The 23,028-nt window shown below is 41.6% G+C and overlaps 1 protein-coding gene across 2 annotated transcripts in view; it reads left to right on the top strand.

Moving 5' to 3' along the window:
* M1AP (meiosis 1 associated protein) overlaps nt 1-23,028 on the top strand; it is a 121,731-nt gene that overhangs the window by 88,017 nt on the left and 10,686 nt on the right. For both annotated transcript variants that reach the window (XM_027836219.1, XM_027836220.1), the window contains 3 exons: nt 4,314-4,487; nt 15,070-15,214; nt 19,103-19,244. In XM_027836219.1, the coding sequence (XP_027692020.1) occupies nt 4,314-4,487; nt 15,070-15,214; nt 19,103-19,244 (461 nt within the window). The remainder of the gene's footprint in view (nt 1-4,313; nt 4,488-15,069; nt 15,215-19,102; nt 19,245-23,028) is intronic.

Below are 23,028 nucleotides of genomic sequence, written 5' to 3'. Positions count from 1 at the left end.
CTCCAAACTGAACCTGAAAGTATCTAGGGGGCCCAAAGATGGAACTATGGGCAGAGCTCAGCTTGAATGCATGAAGTCCTGAGCTTTCAATTTATCGCCCTAGTAATTTACAGTGATTAAAATGCTTCCACTTGTAGCCTTGCAACTAGGAATCATGGCTATATTGATGCTTTACACAAGTAATAGTAGATTACATTGTTTAAGTGTTTCTACTAGGAGGCTAGGTTTTTAGGACAACTTGTTGGCGGCTTTCCAGTACAAGAGGGGATTCAAGTAAACATTATATCATTGTGTATTAAATGACAATGTATCTTTTGTTGAATAATCCTTGTGTACTTTATAGAAGTAACTTCAATGAAGCACAGCTGCGTTGAAAAGTACTGCCTAGTTATGTAATGAAGTAACATTGGTAGACTATGAACAGCCACCATATCTACTCCGGTGTTGAAAAGCTGGTTTAGGAGTCATGAGTGGATTACAGATGAATGGACCTTGAGCCACGTTTACATAATTTGTTGTTTAGGCATTTTAGTTGTATCCAACTCTTCATGACCCCATCTGAGGTTTCCTTGGCAAGGATCCTAGAGGAGTTTGCCATTTCCTTCTCCTGCTCATTTTACAGATGAGGAAACTGAGGCAAACAAGATTAAGTGACTTGCCCAGGGTCACACAGCTAATATGTGTGTGAGGCCAGATTTGAACTCAGGTCTTCCTAACAGCTGCCCTATTTACATAATTAGGGTAATACAAAAAGTCACTTTGAACCTTGAGGCATTTAGAGAATGCAAAGAGGTAAAGGACAGGAGGGAGTCAGAGTACATGCTTATGAAGTTGATTTTTAGAACCCAAGTTTAAGACTTTACATTTATTCCTATTAAATTTCATCTTATTAGACTCAGCCCCATCATTCTAGCCTGTTGATACTTTTTTTTTTGGATCCTGATTCAGTTATTCAGTATGTTAGTTATCCTTTCCAACTCTACATCATCTCCATGTAGCCAGGGCCCAGAGCTCTGAGCTCTCATGGATGTGATCTAATCTTAGGCGTCACCCTAAAAGATCCCTTTCTCCTTGACTCATATTGTCTCTCCCCAGAGTTTATTCTCAGAAATCTGCATATACAGTTCATGCCTAGATCTCCACTGATGTAAGTGATAGGGTCCTCAGTACTGCTACAAGCTTTCAAGATATTATATGCATTATCAGATTTGGGACAGCCTCAAGTAAAATGTACAAAATGCAAAGGACTCACAGAAACCCATAAATAAACGTAGAAAACACACAAAGGATTTTCAGTAGGGGGCAGCTAGGTGGGTGCAGTGGATAGAGCATGGGCCCTGGAGTCAGGAGGACCTGAGTTCAAATTTGGCCTCTGGTGGATCCCACCTTTCCACACAGTTCCCCTCAGCCTCCTACTACCACTAGATAGTTTGGACTCTTCCCAGAAAAAAAAAAATACACTTTAGGGCAAGCTAAGCAGGCAATAGCCCAATACTACAATAAGTCTCTATTGCATTTTGTAGACTTGTCTTGAGGGCTTGTCCTCCTCAGGAACAGAAACCTCAGTAACTCACAGTAACAGTAAAATCTAGATCTTTTGTTTCCCCATGCTAGCCTTTTAACCTTCTGCCACGCTTGGGCCAAATGGACAATCTTCTTTCAAAGTAGTACAGTGCTTAGGAGATTGCCTTTCCTTGAATTAAAGGCCAGGACCTAAATTTTTGGTCTTCAGAAGCTATTCAGAAGCCATTTACCTCCAAGGTTAATGATGCCTGAAAAATATCCATTCTCTCTCCCTTAAAAACTAGATTCCAATAGCAAGCTGCATAGGGGTATCCTGGGAGGCTAGATTCCTGGTTTCCTGAATTTGGGTTCTCTTATAAGGCAACCCTAAATCTGTGTCTGCCCAAGAAATCTCCCACCTCTGGCCAAATGAGTGAGTGCCTAGATTCTGCCTACTTTGGCTAAAAAGCCAGATTCGAGTTCCCTCTAACTTAAAAGAGTTTCTTGTAAATCATCTCCAAAATTAGCATTATTGAAGAAATTCTCCTACCCCATGCAAAAGCACATGCTCCCTTCTGCCATGGCACAAAGCTGCCATTAACAACCCCTCGGGAGCTGAACTATTAGGCTATCTCTCCAAGAACAGCAGAAGGGAAAAAGGCGAAAAGCAGTCTAACATGGTCTGTCATTTCTCTACTAAGCCAGAGTAAAGGACTTGGTTCCTCCCAAAATAATTCATCAAATAAAAATGAGACCCAACTAATTTATCTTGGTGGCAGCTCTAATCAGTGAAAACCAGCCTCCAGAAGGCTCCAAGGATGGTTCCATGACAACCAGTTTATCTTGGGGTAGCCCCATTCACTGAAACCCAAGCAGATATCTTTTATCCTCTAAATGAGGTACCAGTAGACATGTCCACTCTGTATAAGGAAATGAAATCAAAAGTTCCAAAGGCTTACCTCCTTATAAACTCATCAGGCTGATTGTAGAAAGCCCCTGATCAACCCAGTTGTTTGCAAATCTAGTAAGTATACTATTCAAGCCTTTATGCAAGTCATTGATAAAAGGAAGTATTAAATAGCACAAGACCAAGTACAGATCACTGAGGCATTCAGCTAGAGGCCTTCTTCCAAGGTGACGTTGATCCATCATTAACCACTCTTCAGTTCAGCCATTCAGCCAGTTCTGAATCCGTCTAGTCCTTCCTTATCTCTGTCATATCCGTAAGAATAATATAAGGAACTTTGGTCAAACGTGTAGTGGAAAGTTAGAGGACTGAGTCTGAAATCCTTTGCTATTTGCTACCTATATACTTTGCTAAAATCTAGCCAAACTATTCATAGCATTCACCAGAGCTGCTGGTGTATATTTCTGGACATGGATAAGGCAGGAACTTGTTTTGCTTGACAATGCAAAATGTTACAAGGGTTTTCTTTCCTTTTTCTGATTGGGGGTGTGTGGGCGGGAGAGAAAATAAGTACTGGGTAACTAGAAATTCAAGTAAACTTAGTTTTTGAAAAAAGTTTAAGTGAATATATTCTGAAATTTTGCCAAAAATACAAGTCAAACTCATAGGCTTATAGGTTGTAATCTCCATTCTCTATTACTGTTTTCTTTTTTTTTTTAATCAAGACAACCTTTGTCCTTCTCGAGGTCTGCAACACCTCTTTTCCTCCATAATCTTTCAAAGATCAAAACTAACAATGACTCAGCAATCATATCTACATTTCTTTCAGTGTCTTGGGATGTGGTTCATTGGGGACTGGTGACTTGAATTAACTAGACAGGAATGAAAGCAGAAAAAATGGGGAATGAATTTTTGAAGAGCAAAGGAGAGATGAAAGAGCTCCCTTTCTTTTTTAACTCAGTTTTCTCAATGGAGGAAAAGGCTCAGACACCTGTTATTAAGAGTGGGGGGTGTAAGTAGAGGTTAGTGCTTAATACGTGCCTGACACATACTAGGCTCTAATGCTTATTCCCATCCCTTTCTTTCCATAGGAAGTTGAAGGTTTGAGGAAAATGGAAAAGTGTGGGGATAGTCATTGTGGAGAATGACATGGAGAACCAATAAGAATAAAGTAGGAGTATCATCTTGAAGGCAGAATCCATATTTTAACAACCTTTTTATCCCATTCAATACCTACCATAGTCCCTTGCACATAGTAGGCACTCAGTGAATGAATGTAGCTCTACCTTATCACCTTATCAATGAAACATCCCCTGACTGCTGCAGCCTTTGTGATCTGCTGCACTTCTATCAATTCCTGTATTGTTTGTAACGCGTACTGCACAATTTAGCATTTAATTATAAACTGTCATATCTGATTCCCAACTCGATTGTAAGACCTTTAAGGACAGAGACATTGTCTTTTCCTCCTTTGCAGTCTTCCACAACATCTAGTACAAATTAGGTGCTCAATAGATTGATTTTTCCCTTATTTTTTCCTGATAACTTTTCTTTATGCCTTTTTTAATCAGAATTAATTTCCAATATACCCACCCATTGACTGCTCCCTTGTAATGAGGAAAAGTTTGAGCAAAAGCCAGCAAACAAAGCAACTGTATCTTAACAAATACATATTGATTTACTGGCCAAAATTTTTCCTACCTGTGCATTGCTGGGTATATAGTAGGTCTTAGAAAAAGATATGTTGATTAACTGGTGGATATGGGAAGCTTCACAAATTTAAAAAATGGTCTTTTGTCTCCTTAAGTCACACACTCAACCAGTGTTTTGATTTAAGTGTTTTCTATTACCTTATGTGGGAGAATTAGAAAATGAACTTGGAAATTGCTTCTCTCTCTTGCAGAGTGTTCCATCCTGGGCATTGACATTGAACTTCAGATCATCGAAAATGACACTGTGAGCATAGAGAGTTTCTTCAAAGCTTGGCTCCAAGACAGTGGGACAGACCAAGAGCATCTCCATCTCCTTCTTCCTTCACAGTGTTTCAGCAGCTTCTCCAGTGCCAGATCGGAACCAAGTACAGTACCCCCAATACAGACACAGGAAAGGCTACCATAGGAATAGGGCAGGATTCAGGGTGAGAGGTATAAGAGAAAGACTAGCAAATGGCATGGTTGGGGATGGGAGATTCTAGCGTGTCAGTAGTTCTGATTATTAGTAGAATTGCTATGTATCACCTACATGGCTTCCCAATAGTAAAAGATTTATGAAGAAAATAATCAAAGAATGGAGAATACTCCATAAGCCATAAACTGCTATATAAATGAGTTATTATACAGCAAAATATTAATTATTTTAATTAATTAAACAATGCCAAACATAATTTCATTTTTTTATATTCATAATGTGGGTCACAAGCTGACAGGGCTTAGGAAGTGTCATTCTGAATATCAGTCTGCACCATACTGGTGAAGCACAGGCAAGACAGAGCATAACGATTTCCAGTTGCTGGACTATGACCAAACATGGGTAGGGTTTGTGGAATACCAAGCGGTTTTATATCTAGTGAAGGACCTCAGTGGACTGTGGCACAGACAGGTGGATCTTGTGGCACCTCCTCCCCCCCCAGGCTTCAGCTTGGAAGCTTTCTTCTGCTAAAAGCAGAGCGTCTTGAGGAAGTCTGGCCTTGTCTTGCTGACTACTTCATGTTTCAGCAGAGAGAGGAAGCAACAAAGGAAACTACTTCTCTGGACTTAACTCTGAGGAACAAGGAAGTTGGTGATATGGAAATGACAGGGGCTGTGTAGGCAGTGGCCAAGCATGGAAGCAGACAGAGCTCGAAGCTTCTTTTGGGTCCTTTTCTCGCTGACCACTGTCTCCCCTATGCCTGGCACCCCGGCTAGAATCCCCTAGTTAAGATTCCCAGACTTTCCCCTGTGAGGGACTGTCTGATGTTGGCAGCTACCAGGTTGGGCGCTCTTCCTTGCACCCAGCTTATCTCACAAAGCACTGCCCATTGCTTCAGGGCTTCTCTGTATCCAGCCCATCCCAGTTCACCACGACTCTGCCTACCACAGCCCCTGCCTCGATTTCCAAAATACCCAGATCCTACCCTACCCTTGCCACAGCGCCCAACCTGGTAGCTGCCAACATCAGACAGTCCCTCACATTCCCCCATGGCAGCCTGGTGCCTGTCCCCTTTGATTTCCTGGGCTGATTGCAGTAATGACCCTACTCCAAATGGGGTCCCTTTCCATAATACCCCCTGAAGACCCCACCAGCATAACCCAAGAATGTGGAGAAGAGGAAACAACCATGTCATCTTAGAGTTAAGAATTGCCAGAAAAGGAAATCCTGTACATTGCTGGATTTGTACCTTGGACTTTCAGAGAGCAGATTTCAAAGAGTTCAGAGAAAAGATAAGATCACATGGCCAGAGATTCTCAAAGGGAAAGATAGGCTCTCAGAAACAAAATTCTAATAATAAAATCACAAATTGTAGAGATAGCATGGTCCAGTGGATAGACAACCACCCTTTGAAATCAGGAAGACATTAGTTCAAGTCCTATCTCTGCTCCTTATTGGCCATGTGACTCTAAACAAGTCATTTAAGCTCTCAGTCTCCTGAGAAGATGCCTCTCAACATTGGTGAAAGGAATATCCTCTCTGGAAGTCCCCTGCATCCATGAATCACAGGTTTAGTCCTATTCCATCCTGGATGAGGGGGAAACGAGGAGTTGTCTAAAGATAAAGCTATGGAGTCACAGAAAGTTCTTTGATTAGATCATTTAGAAGTACATGCACAAAAATCAGAAAGATGAATGAAAGAAATGGGATGAACCTACAAGAACACTGTCAAGAAGACTCAAACCTAGAATGAAGCAAGGCTGCAAAAAAAGAAAAAGAAAAAATGCAGCCAACACAGAAACATTGAGCCGTGCTCAGAAGAAGAGGAAGAACACAGAAGGGTAGGGCTCCTTTTTTTCTTTAATTTTAATATATAATATTTTATTTTTCCCCAGTTACATGTTAAAACAATTTTTTAACATTTGATTTTTTTAAATTTTGAGTTCCAAATTCTATCACTTCCTCTCCTCCCCAAGATGGTAAGCAATCAGATATAGGTTTTCCATGTGCAGTTATGTAAAACATGTCCATATTAGTCATTTTGTACAAGAAGACTCAAATTTTTAAAAAAAAAAATGAAAGAGAGAAAGTGAAAAATAGCATGTTTCAGTCTGTATTCAGACAATATCAGTTCTTTCTCTGGAGGTGGATAGTTCTTCATCATTAGGCCTTTGAGACTAATTGTTTTGGATCATTATATTGCTGAGCATAGCTAAATTATTCGCAGTTCTTCATCATTCAGTATTGCTGTTACTGTGTACAATGTTTTTTTGGTTCTACTCACTTCAGTTTGCATCAGTTCATGTTTAAGTCTTTCCAGGTTTTTTTCTGAAATCATCCTGCTCATCATTTCTTATAGCACAATAATATTCCATCACAGTCATATACCACAGCTTGTTTAGCCATTCCCTGATTGACGGGCATCCCTTTAATTTCCAATTGTTAGGGGTAGGACTACTTGTAATACCAGATGATAAAGTGGTAACAGACCACAAAGAGAAAAAAGGATTCCCTGACTCTGTTGGTTTTTTTTTTGTTTTAGCTTTTCTCAGGAGGTCTTCTCTATGATAGTCAATGGTTATCACACTGGAAAGGATAGAATAAACATAGTTATGAAACCCATTTCCCCTTGTACCTCCTCCTGTACCTGAACTTATTCCTTCTGCCTATCTCTCTACTCACCTTTTTTCACCATGCAGTGTTTTGTTCTGAGCAGACTTTTCCATGTTATCTGCATTTTCCACAAATATTCATTCCATCTTCTGGCCAAAATGGAAATCTTAATTTCCTTTGATGACAAAAATATGTCAGGGAGACTACCAGTCTCTACAGACCAAAGCAATAGAGATACATCTGAGAATTCTAGGTCTCTCAGAAAAATAAATAGAGGCTAACAGTCTGAAGGTCATATAAAGAAACTGCCCAGATGTATTGAAAATTTAGAGAATAATTTAGAAAATAAATCTATTAGAATCCATAGGCTGCCAACATAGAGAATTTAACAAAAATATAGTTATCAGATTTCAGAGTTTAGCAATCAATCAGTCTTGAAAGTAGCTGATAGGAAGCAAGCTACAAATCAGCAAACACCTATTCAAATGGTGCAAAGACAAGAAATTAAAGGAGAGGCCAGAATTTGACATGCTGAAAAGCAAGGGAAATCAGTCTATAAAATTAACAATCCTGGAAAAGTAAGGCTATTCCAACATGGGGAAAGGTGATTCTTTTGTAATATCATAAACTTCAGTCATTTCTCAATGAGATATCCAGAACTAGGCAGAACCTTTGACATAAAAATTGGTGAAACAGATGAAATTTAAATGAAATAATCTAGAATTGAATGCAAAGAAGGATTAAATGTTAACATTCTTAAGGAACTAATAAGTGTTTTTATAATGTTTAAGTCAAAACTGGCATAAAGGTCACTGAAAAAACAAAGGCTAAGAATTTAAGGAAAGAATGTCTTGAAAAGAGAACAGAATTTGAACATCAGCAAGACTAAAGGGAAGGTGTTGGGAGAAATTAAATAATTTTTCTTGAAATTAGTGCCACAAGTGAAGGTTAATCAGACAGAGATAGTGAAAGATAGTGAGGGAGTGAAAGTGATTCTTAAACCACATTCTTATATAGTATACATAGGGAAAAATAAATGAAAAATACTTTTAAGACTACATCAATAAAAGGAGAATCCCAGGATCTAGCTTTGGTGTGGGCTAGAAGGGAAGGGAGTGAAGTAGAGCTTAATCATAAAATTAGAATGCTACAAGTAGATACCCATTTTACATGATTTGGACATAAAGGGTGACATCATAAACAAATTAGTGGAACATGGAAGAAATTACCTGTAAGATCTATAGATGGGGGAGAGTTCATGACCATATAAGAGAGAGAGATGTATGCAAGAGGGAAAACATAATTTTGATTATATAAAATCAAAAAGGTTTTACACAAACAAAACCAGTGCGGCTAAAATTGGAAGAAAACTGGGCAAAAAAATCTTTGCAGCAAGTTTCTCTGGTAAAGTTCTCATTTCTAAGATATACAAGGAACTGAGTCAAATTTATAAGAAAAAGAGCCATTCTCCAAATGATAAATGGTCAAAGGCTATGAATAGGCAGTTTTCAAGGGAATCCAAGCTATCAATGACCATATTTTTTAAAAAATACTCCAAATAATAATAATAATTGGAAAAATACGCATTAAAACAACTCTGGGGTTTCATCTCATACCCATCAGATTGGCTAAGGTGATAAAAATGAAAATAAAAAATTCTGGAGTGAATGGGGAAAACAGGTCTTTAACTCATTATTAGGAGAGCTATGAATTAGTCCAACTGTACTGGAAAACAATTTGGAACTACACCCAAAAAAGTTATTAAACTGCGCATACCCTTTGACCTAGCAATACTGCTACTGGGTCTATGCCCCAAAGAGAATAAAGAAACAAGAAAATGACCCAAATATACAAAAATACTTACAGCAGTTCTTTTTGTGGAGGCAAAGAATTGAAAACTGAAGGGATGCCTATCAATTGGGAAATGGCTGAACAAGTTGTGCTATGTGATCTTTTTTTGTTTGTTTGTTTTTTGTTTTGTTTTTGCTTTTTTTGGTGAAGCAATCGGGGTTAAGTGACTTGCCCAGGGTCACACAGCTAGTAAGTGTCAGGGGTCTGAGGCTGGATTTGAACTCAGGTCCTCCTGACTCGAAGGTTGGAGTTCTATCTAATGTGCCACCTAGCTGCCCCCATGGTATGTGATCTTGATGAAATACTATTATACTGTAAGAATTGATGAAGGCAACAGTTTCAGAAAAACCTAGGAAGACTTGTATGAACTGATGCAAAGTGGAATGAGCAGAACTCAGAGAATAATTCATATAATAGCAGCTATACTGTAAAGATAATCAACTTTGAAAGACACAACGACCAACTAAAATTCCGAAGGACTCATGATGAAACATGCTGCCTACCTCCAGATGGAGAAATGATGGAGTCAGAGTGCAGATTAAAGCATAATTTCTTCTCTTTCTTTTTCTTTATTTATTTATTTTTAAAATGGCTAATAAGAATATGTGTTTTATATGACAATACATGTTTGTAATGGATTTTGGGAGAGGGAGAGAGGAAAGACAGAATCCAGAATCAAAGCTAAAGTAATTGAATTAAGAAATAAAAAAAAAAATAAACTACTTGAGGCAGCTATGGCTGAAAGATACAGACCATGGTTCATGTCAGAAAAGAAAAAACAAGTTAATACTCATTGATTAGGGAATGGTTAACAAATTATTAATCTAATTAAATATCACTGTGCTGTAAGAAACAATGAATGAGATGAAAATCTTAGAAAAGCATAAGAAGACTTAGATGAAAGGATACAAAGGGAACCTGAAAAAGGACACACACAGTGACCACAATGGAAAGAACAACAAAATCTAAGCTGAAGTTACCATAACTCAACTTGGCCTCAAACAAGATATGAGAAGATGCCTCCACAGTGTGGAACACTGAATATAATAGACTGTTCTAACGTGTTAGTTTTTTTGAACTTTCTTTTTCCTTTCTCTTCTTCTCCTTTGCTGAGACAGCTAGGTGGCATGGTAGATAGAGGTCTGGGCCTGGAATCAGGAAGACCTGAGTTTAAATCTGGTGTCTAACACTTACTAGCTATGTGTCCCTGGGCAATTCACAACCTCTATTTGCCACAGTCTTCTTGGCTGTAAAATAGGGAAAATAATAGTACCCACCTCTCAAGGTGGTTGTAAGGATCAAATGTGATACTATTTGGAAAGTGCTTAACACAGTGCCTGGCACATAGTTGGTGCTTAATAAATGCTTCTTTCCTTTTTTTTTATTCTTTATTATTATAAGGAATGGCTTTGTGGGAGGTGTGGGGAAAAATACAATAGAAAATATAAATGATATAAAATCAAAACAAATACACATACATATATATTTAAAGATTGAATTGTTACAAAGCATATCTGGGTAGGGGGAAATGGGATTTGTGTTAGCACAAGGGCTAATGGGCCCTACTTTCCCTACTGTTTAAAAATAAAACAGTAGGGGGAAAAAGTAATATTAAGAGGATCTGATAGAGTAAAAACAAAACTTAATATAACATGGTTGATTTAGAAATTCCTAGAGATAAACCAAAAAAGAGAAAATCAATAGCCTTAGGAAAGTAGCAGAATACAAAATAAATACACAAAAAATCATTAGCATTTCCATAGATTACTAACAAAAACTAGGTACATGAGATAGAAAGAGGAATATAATTTAAAATAACAATAAAATGTGTATTAAATATCTTCACTAATCTACCAATACACATATTATTTATATAAATGCAACTTAAATGCCCAAATGGAGCTGTGGCTTCAGTGGTATGGATGTCCCTTCCAATAATACATATTGCAAACCAACCATGCCTGACTCTTCTGTGCAGTTCTTAACCCATAATATGACTATAAAACAATTTTAATAGAAATGAAGGGAGACTTCAAAAAGTTGAGAGACACTCAATGCCTTGCGTAGGCCACACTGATATACAGTGGTAAAAAGGGTCATACTGCCCAAGTTAATCTATAGATTTGCTACTAGGCCTTTCAAATGACCAAAAGGCTACTTTATAGAATTAAACAAGATAACAACAGAAGCCATATGGAAGTGTAAATGGTCAAAAAATATCTCGGAAAACAAAAGTAGAAGTGAAGGAGTTTGGCCTTTGATGTGATCTTCTACTAAAGTAGTAATTATCAAGATTATGGTATTACCCAACAACAGCACTTCTAGGGTTGTATCCCAAAGAGATAATAAAAATGGGAAAAGAACCCACATGTACAAAAATATTTATAGCAGCCCCTTCTGTGGTGGCAAAGAATTGGAAATTGAGGGGATGCCCATCAATTGGGGAATGGATGAACAAGTTGTGGTATATGAATATAATGGAATACTATTGTGCTGTAAAAAATGATAAGCAGGGGCAGCTAGGTGGCGCAGTGAATAGAGCACCAGCCCCGAAGTCAAGAGGACCTGAGTTCAAATCTGGCCTCAGACCAAACACTTCACACTTACTAGTTGCGTGACCCTGAGCAAGTCACTTAACCCCAATTGCCTAAAAACAAACAAAAAGAAGAAAAGAAAAGAAATGATGAGCAAGTGGACTTCAGAAAAACCTGGAAAGACATGTATGGACTGATGCTGAATGAAGTGAGCAGAAGCAGGAGTTCTTTGTACACAGTTAACAGCCATGTTGTGCCATGACTAATGTTGATAGACTTAGTCCTTCTAAGCAATGCAAGGATCTAAGATATCTCCAAAAGTCTCATGATGGAAAATGCTATTCACATCCAGAGAAAGAACTATGGAATTTGAATGCCGATCAAAGCATACTATTTGCTCTTTTTTTTCCTTCTGTTTTGTTTTGTTTCCTCTTTCTGGTGGTTCCTCCTATTGGTTCTAAATTCTTCCTTACCACATGACTAAGGTGAAAATATGTTTAATAGGAATGTATATGTAGAGCCTATATCAGATTGCATGCTGTCTTGGGGAGGGAGGGTGAGAAAAATTTAAAATTCAAAAACTTATGGGAGTGATTGTTGCAAACTAAAAATAAATTAATAAAAAAAGGCAAATGGGACTTTAAAAAACATCCCAAACGTTCCCCTGGTACAAAGAATGTAATCTTTGCTGACTATGTCATTATGTTTCCCCCTTTCAAGTAAGGAATCTCAATGTGAAGAAGATGAGTTTTTTATTTAAAAAAAAATTCTAGAAAAAAAAAGATCATGGTATTAAATATAAAAACTGAATGGTCTAACAGTGGAATAGATAACATTAGCATGACTTAGGAAATGCTTCGTGCAGCCTCATTTTTAATAAACCTAAGACCATGAAGTACTAGAGAAAGAATAATATTCAAAAATTGCTGGGAAAATTGTATAACTCTCTTGTCAGCCAAGTGGCATAATGTATGGAATAAAAGGCCTGGGGTCAGGAAGACTCATCTCTCTAAGTTCAAATTTGGCCTCAGACACCTACTAGCTATGTGACCCTGGCAAGTCACTTAAACCTGTTTGCCTCAGTTAGTCATCTGTAAAATGAGCTGAAGAAGGAAATGGCAAACCACTTCAGTATCTTTGCCAAGAAAACCCCAAATGGGGTCACGAAGAGTCAGACATGACTGAAATGACTGGACTGAACTGAACTGTTCATAATTAACTGTCATCATTTATAAGATTTTAAAAGTGAATATATATACATATATGTGTATATGTATATACACATGCGCCTTAAACAGGTATTACTTTGGCTTCTATCTCTCTCAGCTTGACAAGTAAGTCAGTTGTTTGCTGACTAAGGTTTGCTGACAAGGTCTTCTTGTTATGACAATTGATTTGCAGTGGTTAAATTTTGATATAAAAGTTTAATACATGTCAATATCATTTCTTCTCTTATTACACATTTTTCATGACCATTTACTTATGTAAATAGTTCAAGATGACTTTGTTTCAGTTGCATACTATATGTTTTTCTCATTTTTCTTCTTCTAGCTCCCTACTAGTTAGGATCTTTGCTCTAATACATTGACAGTCTGCCTATACTCAGACAGTCCATTTAAGGATGGCTTCTACATCTATAACAAGTGCTGTCCGTTAAAATATAATCAATTTTGTTTTTTGTGATGGGATTCAGTGTTCACCATGTCCAGTGCCTACCAATTATTTTCTCAAATAAAGTATCTCTAATGTAATGGTGTCTTCCCTTACTCAGTACCACACAGCAAGCATATTGACTATGTTTCTCGCACTCACCAGGAATGATTAGAAGAGGTAACTTTGTTTTTAAAAGACCACGTGACAGATGCTCCAGACAATTCAACTCCAACCCTTCAGTTCCTATTTTTTTTTTCTGTGTAGCTAGCAATCGGGTAAATTCCCACAGTGGAGAACCCAAGCAGTTTCAAAACTAAGATCATACCATCATCAAGCATATAAAACAGTGCTCAGAATCACAAATAATCAGAAAATGAAAGTTAAAGCAGCTAACATAACCCTATTAGCAAAAACAGTAAAAGATAGAAAAAAACAGGGTTAGGTAGGGTGGGTGGTACCTTCCTTCCCTCCCACCCCACCAGCCATACTAATTTACTGCTTGTAGATCAGTGGATTTATCCAACCATTCTGGAAAACAATTTAGAATTACACAAGAAAAGTTAGAAAATTGTTCTTAACCTCTGTGCCAGTGATGTCAATATTGGGTTTTTACCTCCAAGGAGGTTTGCACAACAAGAAAAAAGCCTGTCTGCAAAAAGATATTTCTAGTGGTACTATTTACAAATGTAGCCAAAAGTTGGAAACAAACTGTATATCTTAGTGATTGGGAAATGACTGAACATATTGTGGTATGTAACTATAAAAATATTACTACATCATAAGAAATGACAAAAAAGGACAAATTCAAAGAAGTATGGGAAGACTTATATGAAACAATGCAGCACGATCAAAGCAGAATCAAAGAAAAATAGATACAATTACTACAGCTATGTGAATGAAGATCATTTTTAGTAGAAACAGAATTCAGATTGAAAACATGGGACAATGTGGGTATTTAAACAGCATATACCCATTCTTTTAACAAACAAAACTATTAATGTAAAGTTGCATGTACAATCAGTCTAAATCACTTTTTTAATGTTTTGCTTTACTGATTGTGGGGCATGCAGTTAGGAAGACACTGAGATCAGGGGAAAGTTGTATGATGTGTTGAAACAAAAAATTACCAGTAATTTTTTTTTAATTTTTAAATGGAAGGGAAAAAGAATGAGAACATGGTAGAGCATGGCCGTCCAGCCCTCAGGAGAAGAACACAGCAATCCCTCCTTCTTTTGGATCCTTCCTCTTGGCCAGTCCTAAGGACTTGACATCCCTGGGCATATCATGGGCAGAAAACCCTTCTAGCCAGGAACAGCTTAAAAATAAGGTGTTTCAAGACCTTGTTTTCCCTTCTTTGCCCCAGCAAAGGCTACTAATGAGACCATAGCCATCAACTGACTCCCGGCTTCTGCTTTCCAGGCCTTCCTATTTCTGCTGCCTTACAGGAGCTCAGCCACAGGCAGTTGCACGAGGAAAGTTCTGACTGTAATTGGCAAAGGGCCCTGCTGCAGGTTATGGTGTTGGCTTCCTCTCACACAGAAGACATGTGTTCCCCACAGACAGATTAAAAAGCCAGATCACTCACATAAGTGCCAAAGCAATACAGGGTTCCCCCTGTGCCAGCTCATTACCCATCAAAGTGAATGTGCTGTTAAAGCCAGGAGAGCCAGGACACCCTAACTGCAAGGGGTCATACAGACCTGAGCCCTGCCTTCAGGCAGCCAGTGTTCCTTCTCTCTCTCACCAACCTGCTGCCCAGCCCTTGGCTTGTGTTCTTTGAACTGTGAAAGAGGAATGGGTGGCAGTTAATGTCTCCTAATTGCATGCCCTGAGGGAGGCTGTGACCCACAAGCCTTCCCTCAGATGGCTGTTTTATTGCAGTGTGTCTGAAATGTGATCTTCAAGAGCGGCTTCTTAACCCAGCCCTCCTCCCTGGCACAGCAGAGAGCCCCGGAGGAGACTTCAGCTCATTCTACCAGATGGCCCCCGAATCAGCAGCGTCATGTTACAGACTCCGGGTGATCAAGTAAGGTGCCAGAGTGTCCCTAGACCCCCCAGGGCCCATCAGTGCAGACTCAGGAGTCTACAGTTCAATCCTCAAATAGGTTGTGGACCTCAGGGCAATCTCTGCCTGCCAGCCTGAGGGTTAGGAGGGGAGCACTCAGTTCATGAAAGCATGTGCACCTGGGGTATGAAGGAGTGAGGTCAGGATACACAGGGAGCCAAGGCCAGGGGGTGGTGTAGAAAGCAGTACCCTGCATCAAATGAAAATTCCAGGCTCCCTGCATGTGGTGAGGTGCCTGAAAGATTGACAAGCCCTGAAGCCTGGACAGGAACGGGACGGGGAGCTATACAGCATCCAAAGGCAGCTTGCTTAGAATGAGTAGAAGGAGTGCTGGGGTTGGAAACCGAGGACCTGGCTTTGAATCCTCATTTGACTCGACCTTAAGCAAGTCAGGGCCTCACTCTCTTCATCTGTATAAGGGCGTTGTACAAGTGGACCTCTAATGTCTCTTCCAGTTCCCCATTCTGTAATGCTGATGAAATGAAGGAACTTTCTACCCCACTTCAGGTTGCTTTTATTCTCCTCCAGTCTCCTCAGCAATCAGTCCCTTAATGGTACTGGCCTAGAGGTTTTCCAGAGAAGATATTTCCATGTAGCTGGCTAGGATAAGAAGTACAAGGAGAGAGAAGCAATTTCATTTATATTCATGGCCATGACCTTTAATGACTTGTTACTCTGGAGTTAGTAGAAGCAAGAATTTCTGCCAGAAAAGCAGAAACTTAGGCTGTCTCTAAAATATTAGTCCAGGCAGGACATCAGGACCTGGACTAGATCAGGGTTAAATGGGAGTAATGGAGAAGGCATAAGGAGGAGAGCCTCGGCTCTGCTACTTACTGCCTGTGTGACCTTAGACAAGTCACTTCTTCTCCCCAGTCTATACAACAGTGGCGTTTGACTAGATGATCTTATAGGTATCCTTCATGCTCCTCTGACCCTGTAAGTTGTTGCCAGAAAGAAACCACACGACCTGGGGACAAGGAGGGGGAAAGAGTTGAGAATGACTCCAACCCTGGTCATTGGATGGTGCCACTGACAATGATGGTGACATTGGGAAGCATCCCCCATCACTCCCCTTTGCATTGCTTCCCCTTAAATTTACCCTGAGAAGTGATCACTGATCACTGGCCTGACTTTCAGATTTGGGAAATGCTAAAGGGAGTGGGAGAGAGGCAAGGAGGAGAAGGAGGGTAACTCTGCCTGTGCATCACCAGGCTGTGGTATCTGCATATTCTCCCTGTGAGAGTATCTCCTTCCACATGTGTATTTCTAGGACAGCACCATCACTATACACATGCTGCCTATGGAATCTTCCTAACCTCCGTGATCAATTAGCACTCCTCTACTCACAAATCTCCAGGGAGCTCATACATCAAGGGAAATGGTGTACCCAAAGTGCTTTGCAAATCCTAAAGCCCTAAATAAATGTCAGCTTTTATGATCAGTTCGTCTTTTCCATATTACTGTTATTGTTCTATAGATCCCCGTTGCCCATTAAACAAAGTATCCATTTCTGACTGTCATTCCGACCTCTCCATAATCTGGCTCAAACCCACCTTGCCAGCCTCGTCTCATTTTACCCTTCTTAGTGTAGTCTTCTATTCCAATCCAGTTAGATGGCTTTCTTCTGTTCCAGTACAGCCCTCTCCCCACCCCTCACATTTGCTCATGGCTGCTGCCAGGCCCTGCTGGGAGCCCTTTCCTCCCCAGCTTCATATTCTTCTAGGCCCAGCCGAGGCGCTGCTTCCTCCATGAATCCATCTTTGACTGTCCTGAGATGGAAGTGATCTCCCTCTCCTTAGATTTCTCAGAGCATTTTGTTGGAAACACCTTTGACCACGTTTTCCCTTGAATCATAATTATTAGTATCCTTGCCCTTCCTATCATCAGAATCTAAGCTTGTTCAGAACAGGGCACTGCATACCGCATGAATGACGCCATTTTGGGAGCTCTCCAACCGCCTATTCTGCTTGCTTTGTCCAGTAACTTTGTTTCCTTAAACTTTTGTATGAATTGAATTCTGAGTAAATAGATACTATCCTGTGAAGGAGCCCAGGAGTCCTGCCTGACCAGATACTTGGGATAGAACCTTGGACACCTTACTGCAGAATGGCTGGCCTGCGTAGGCCATGGATATATTTAGAAAGATATGCTCAGGGATCTGCAAAGTCCTATTCTACTTCTCCAAGGAAGACTTCAACTTCTAGCATTGTAGACAGCAGGGGGAGAACCAATTACCTGTCAGGGGAGAGTATGCAGCATCCAGGACAGCCGTGGCTTCATGCTTACTCCAGCTTCACTGTCCTAGCTCCAAGGAGGGCATTGGGCTAGAATTATACCGATATCCAACACCTCAGATATTAACAGCGTAGGATTATAATGCTCTTTTAGAGGTCTGGAATAACAGTCCCTTACCCTGGTAACTCTGAGTGGGAACCTAAGTGGGACCAGGAGGTCATAGCTACCTCTTGCCAGCTTACCTTCTTCCCACAAATGCTAGTTGTACAAAGGACAATCACAGAAGCAAGCAATCGTATTTATCAGAACAAACAGTGAAATAACAATCAAAGAAGTTACAGAGTTTAGCGTAATAATAATAATAACACCAACAATAATCATAATAATAGCTAACATGTATATAGCTCTTTAAGGTCTGCAAGCACTTTACAAATACCTCATCTTACCCTCACATTTAATCCTGGGAGGTAGGGGCTGTTATTATCCCCATTTTATAAATGAGGTTGAGAAAGGTTAAGTGACTTGCCCAGAGTTTCTTACAGCTAACAAGTCTGAGGCCAGATTTAAACTCAGATCTCCCTGACTCCAGGTCAAGCCCTCTACCACTGTGCCACCCCCACCACATCTCTCAAATCCTAGCACATGCAATCCTAGAGACTGTTAAGAGCTGACTTCCCTAGTAACTTGGTTTAGTAATTTGGTCCCTTGGTTTAGTCAAAGTTTTATCTAATCTTCAACTCAGAAGTCAAATAAAATTTCAGCTCAACTAAGGAGAAAGCAGTATTACCAGTGGTGTCTGGAGTTGCATGTGCTGGGAATCAAGAGACATGCCAGGGTGGGGCCTGAAACTCTAGGGAGCTGGTCTGTCCCCAGTTCCCAAGTTTGTGCCTTGCCTTTCCCTCATCTCCCTCAAACTGTCTTCTGTCCCACTTTGTCAGCTGCTCAGGAATCATATCAACTTCCACATACTCAGAACCTGCCTTTCCTGCTGGATTGTATACATTGCTCTACTTTACTCAACCTTCATTCCAGCCAAAGCAGCCTTCTTCTTGTTCCTCACACTTGACATTGCATTGTCCAGCTCCAAGTCTTTACACAAGCCTGAAATGTCCTCCTTCCTCCCCTTCATCTCAGAATCCCAAGCTGTACCAGTGTCTCCCATTGTCCAAAGTGATCCCATATTTACTTTGTACATACTTATGTGTATATGGGTTGTCTCCCCAGAGACAATGGAAGTTTTTTGAGGCCAAAGACTCGTTTTTGTTTAGTTTTGATTGTCTCCTATCCCTGGTGCAAGAAAGAGTGCCCAGGTAGGCCATAAGCCTCTTATCAATGAGCACTCCTATTTAAACTTGGTAACTCCTCCAGCACCCAGCACATTGTTCTGCACTTAATAAGTGTTTGCATTTGAAAAATATTGTTGCTACTATAACTGCTGCTAAGGGGCATGGGGTGGGCATCCTCAGCAGGGCTGTGCAGGATGTGCCGGAGAAGATGGTTCTCACTGTCAGCCGGGGCTGAGCCCTCGTGGTGACTATTTGGATTTGGGCCCAATTGGGATAGACTTGGATACCCTAGAATGTTCCTTCTGTCCCTGCTCTCATCTTGTCCCAGGGCTCTAGAATCCAGTGGGGTCTGCGAGTCGGTGACGTATGGACTCCCATTCATCATCAGGCCAACAAGTTGTTGGCAGCTGGACTGGGATGAGCTGGAGACAAACCAGCAACGTTTCCATGCTTTGTGTCACAGCCTGCAGGTAAGTTCCCATGTCACTGGGTGGCAAGAGGTGGGAAAACTGAAGTACCAGCCATCAAATAGGCATAAGCCCCAAAATCAACACCCATCCCCCCCGCCCCCCCCCCCAGCGTGAGGCAAAAGGGTCTCTGCCCCAGGGTGCCACTGTGGGGGGAGAGTGACAAGAGATACATTCCCTGTGGTGATTACAGTCCTTGTACCTTGCCTCAAAGTCCTATGTCAGCCTGTTCTGCTCTACTCTACCATGCACTCACCCTCAGGCCATAACACCCTCAACTCCTACAGAATCCTGTTACCCACCACGACTTCCTCCCTGGCCCTCAAGCAGGCTCAACTAATTTTGCTCTAGGTAATGATATTCCTAATTAGAGCTCTACAGCCCTCACTCCATCATCCCCTTGTACATACTCCCTGGTTCAGCCCTGTGTCCCCATAGAGTTAAGGAGAGACTCCTACATCTAGGGCAGGTCTGACTGTCTTTAGGCTCTTTCTGAGAGACTTAGAGTCCCTGGAATCAATGTGAGACCACTGGGAAACCCCTGGTTTGTTAAACTGAGCTGTCAAGTATCAGGCAGCAGTAAGAGGCCGGAGGGGAGAAGAGGTGAGGAAAGTAGAGCAATGTATACGATCCAGCATAACATGCAGTTCTCCAGAGAAATCTGCCAGGCTCCCTGAGGAGCTTGACAAAACCAAGGTAGTAACACTGAGAAAGCAGTACAAATAGAGTTCAGGTGAGAGCAGATGCCCCCGGGGTAGAGGGGAGAACACTAAAGGTGGGGTCCAGGCCAGAGGGAATGAGTGATAAGGAAAGGCCCTTCAGAGGAGGCAAGTGTGAACCCAGATGTGGAAGGGAGGAAGGGAGGGAGGGAGGGAGGAAGGAAGGAAGGAAGGGAGGAAGGAAGGGAGGGAGGGAGGAAGGAAGGGAGGGAGGGAGGAAGGAAGAAAGGGACAGAGGAAGGAAGGGAGGGAGGAAGAAAGGGAGGGAGGAAGAAAGGGAGGGAGGAAGGAAGGGAGGGAGGGAGGAGGAAGAGAGAGAGGAAGGCCCCTGACCTGGCTGCCGGTGCTGGAACATCATTCTATCAGGTGGGGCGGGGGGAGGCCTGAACAGAGAGTCTCCAAGACTCCCACTGAAAGACAAGAGGGAAAGGAGATTGCCCTCAGTCATGGAGGAAATAATGCACAACTCCAGGCACCAGCTGGTAGCACCTCTGTTCTACACGTTGTTGTTGAGTCGTTTCAGTCGTGTCCAACTCTTCCTGACCCCACGGGGAGTTTTCTTGCTAGAGATACTAAAATAGTTTGCCATTTCCTTCTTCTGCCCATTTTACAGATGAGGAACTGAGACCAACAGGGTTCAGTGACTTGCCCAAAGTCACCCAGCTAGGAAGTATCTGAGGTCAGATTTGAACTTCTGGCCAGGCAGTCTCTCTGTGGTGCCCCCTAGCCTGCTGCCCACTACTACTCTGCATCCCTAGTCATTTATATATTGTAGCCTCCATTAGAATGTGAGCTCCTTTAGGAGAGAGACTATTTCTGCCTTTCTTTGTGTCCCCAGCACTTAGCACAGTACTTGGCATATAGTGAATGCTTAATAGATGCTTGCTGAGGTTTTGGTTTTTGTTTTTTTTTTTTAAGAAATAACATGCAGTTCCCCAGAGAAACCTCAGGATACACAAATACTGCTCAAATGCCTTCTCAGATGCACTCTGTGCCTGATTGTCAAGCAAGGCAGATTCTAACTGTGTGCCGCATTAGACACAGCACATGAGCTTCCTGTACCTGGCCTGGAGGTGCAGCAGGTGACCACACACAAGGGCATAGAGAGACAGGAGAAAAGACCCAACGCTGCACTCAGGCCACAGTAACCTTCTGGGAGCCCCAAGTCTGACCACTCATTTCTCTGTTCACTCACACACTTCACTGCGAATGTGGTAAAAGAAGGCTGGTTTGACAATCTTAGCATACCAACACTAACGGCAAATTAAATGAGCTTTAGAGAACGGAGTCCCTGAAACTCAGTGATAGCAAATGGTCCCTGCTGTATCCTCTACCACCCCCCACCCCACTGTTAATGTCAAGGGTCAGCAGAAGGCATGAGCCAGTAGAGTTGCCTGCTAGATTAGTTGGAATGAAGGAAGAATGGGGCTGGCTGTAGTGTGGAGGAGCCTTGAATGCCAGATTCAGTCATTTAGATTGATATGGTGTCCTCAAGTAATTTAGTGAAAGGGTAGTCCTTGTGGTAGGTAGCCCAGTATATGCCAAATGGACTGTGGCTGGAGGACCAGGAGCGTGAGCAGGCCTGGGTTCTGCTATAATGATTTCTTCCCTGATCGACTGTCCACACAGGATGTGGCTGTCTGTCTACATGGCAGAGGGCTGGCTTTCTGGGCCAGCTGTGAGCCTCTCTCAGTGTGTAGACGGGGCAGTCTCTGCTCTCAAGCTAGGACCATCTCTAATAGATTGCCCAGTGGAAAAGAAGCATGAGCATACACAGCTGGATCGTTGGCAAATGATCTTCACTCTGTTTTCATGTCCTGATTTGTTCAATGGGGATAAGAATACCTGCACCACATGGGGGAAGTGCTTTGTAAACCACAGAAGTGTGAGCCGTCCTCATCATCGCTGTTGTTGCTGTTATTTTCATTATTGTTTATCATCCCTCCTCGTTGTCTGCTTCTCTCTGGCCCAGCCCAACAAGCTCTGTCTCAGATCCAGGAACAGAAAAGTTACTCTCATCACCACACTCAGCCATTAGCGGCGCCCTAGTCTGGATCCCTCTCAAAACTGCCCCAAGTGGAGATCTGATGTGGAAGAAAAAGCGCAGTCAGGAGGAGAGTCCTGCACCCACGTAGAGCCAGTCTGGCTGCCCAGGGAGGCCCGGTTTTAAAAGGGCATTTGCAAAAGCCAAAAGGAGGGGCACTCAACCTCAGAAGCCTACAAGGAGGGGCACAGACCTGTAACAAGGACAATGACCTGTGTGGGTGACTACACTTCACCTTGGGCTCGAAGGTCGAAAAGCAACTATATTCCTACTATGGAGAGCTAGAACTTCCTGTTAAAGGGCTCCAATGGGCTAACTTCCTGCCCCTCAGCGGCCTCCCTGACAAGCCGATGTTCAGCCTCCACTTTAAAACCTCTAATATTGCAGCTTTGTGGTTATAAAGCACTTTCAAAATATTGATCTCATTTTACCTATTATTTTTCTGTATTATTAGCCCCGTTTTGCAGGTGATTAAACAGGCTAGGAGGGTTTAAGTGACTGGTCCATGGTCACAGGGTAATTTAGGGTGGGGATCCAACTTACACCCAGGCTTCTGGCCTCACATCCAGGTCTCTCGTCAGCTGTAAAAATATTGTCAGGCAAGCTGAAGTCCCTAATGAGCTGAGGTTTGTGAATAATGCTAAGCCACCAAAAAGGAAGTGACAGACCCACCACTTGAGGAAGAAAGAGTAATATTAATAAGCAACAGAGAAAATGAGATGGGCTGAGATGATGTTACTTCTGTCTTCTCTGACAAGGGCAGCGATCTGGCACACAAAGAAAGCAAGAGCACACATTGTGCTAGGAAATCGAACCCAAGAAGAATATCCTAAGAGAGACCCTGCAGCTTGAAGTGAATTTGAGTCTCTGGCCTCAGCTTCATTTTGGAAAAACTTGCTCTGTCTTCTCTGTCGGGACTCATTGAGAATCAGGGAGAAAGGAAGAAGCGCCAGAGACAAGCCGATGGTAGCCCAATTTTCAGAGAGGGTAATGGGATGGACTTAGAGAAGCCTTCTGTCTCTCC

Source organism: Vombatus ursinus, unplaced genomic scaffold, assembly GCF_900497805.2.
Source record: "Vombatus ursinus unplaced genomic scaffold, bare-nosed wombat genome assembly UNPS02014818.1, whole genome shotgun sequence".
In the NCBI taxonomy this organism is placed as follows: domain Eukaryota; kingdom Metazoa; phylum Chordata; class Mammalia; order Diprotodontia; family Vombatidae; genus Vombatus; species Vombatus ursinus.
The sequence above is the reverse complement of the archived record's forward strand: the minus strand, read 5'-3'. Positions and strand labels throughout refer to the sequence as shown.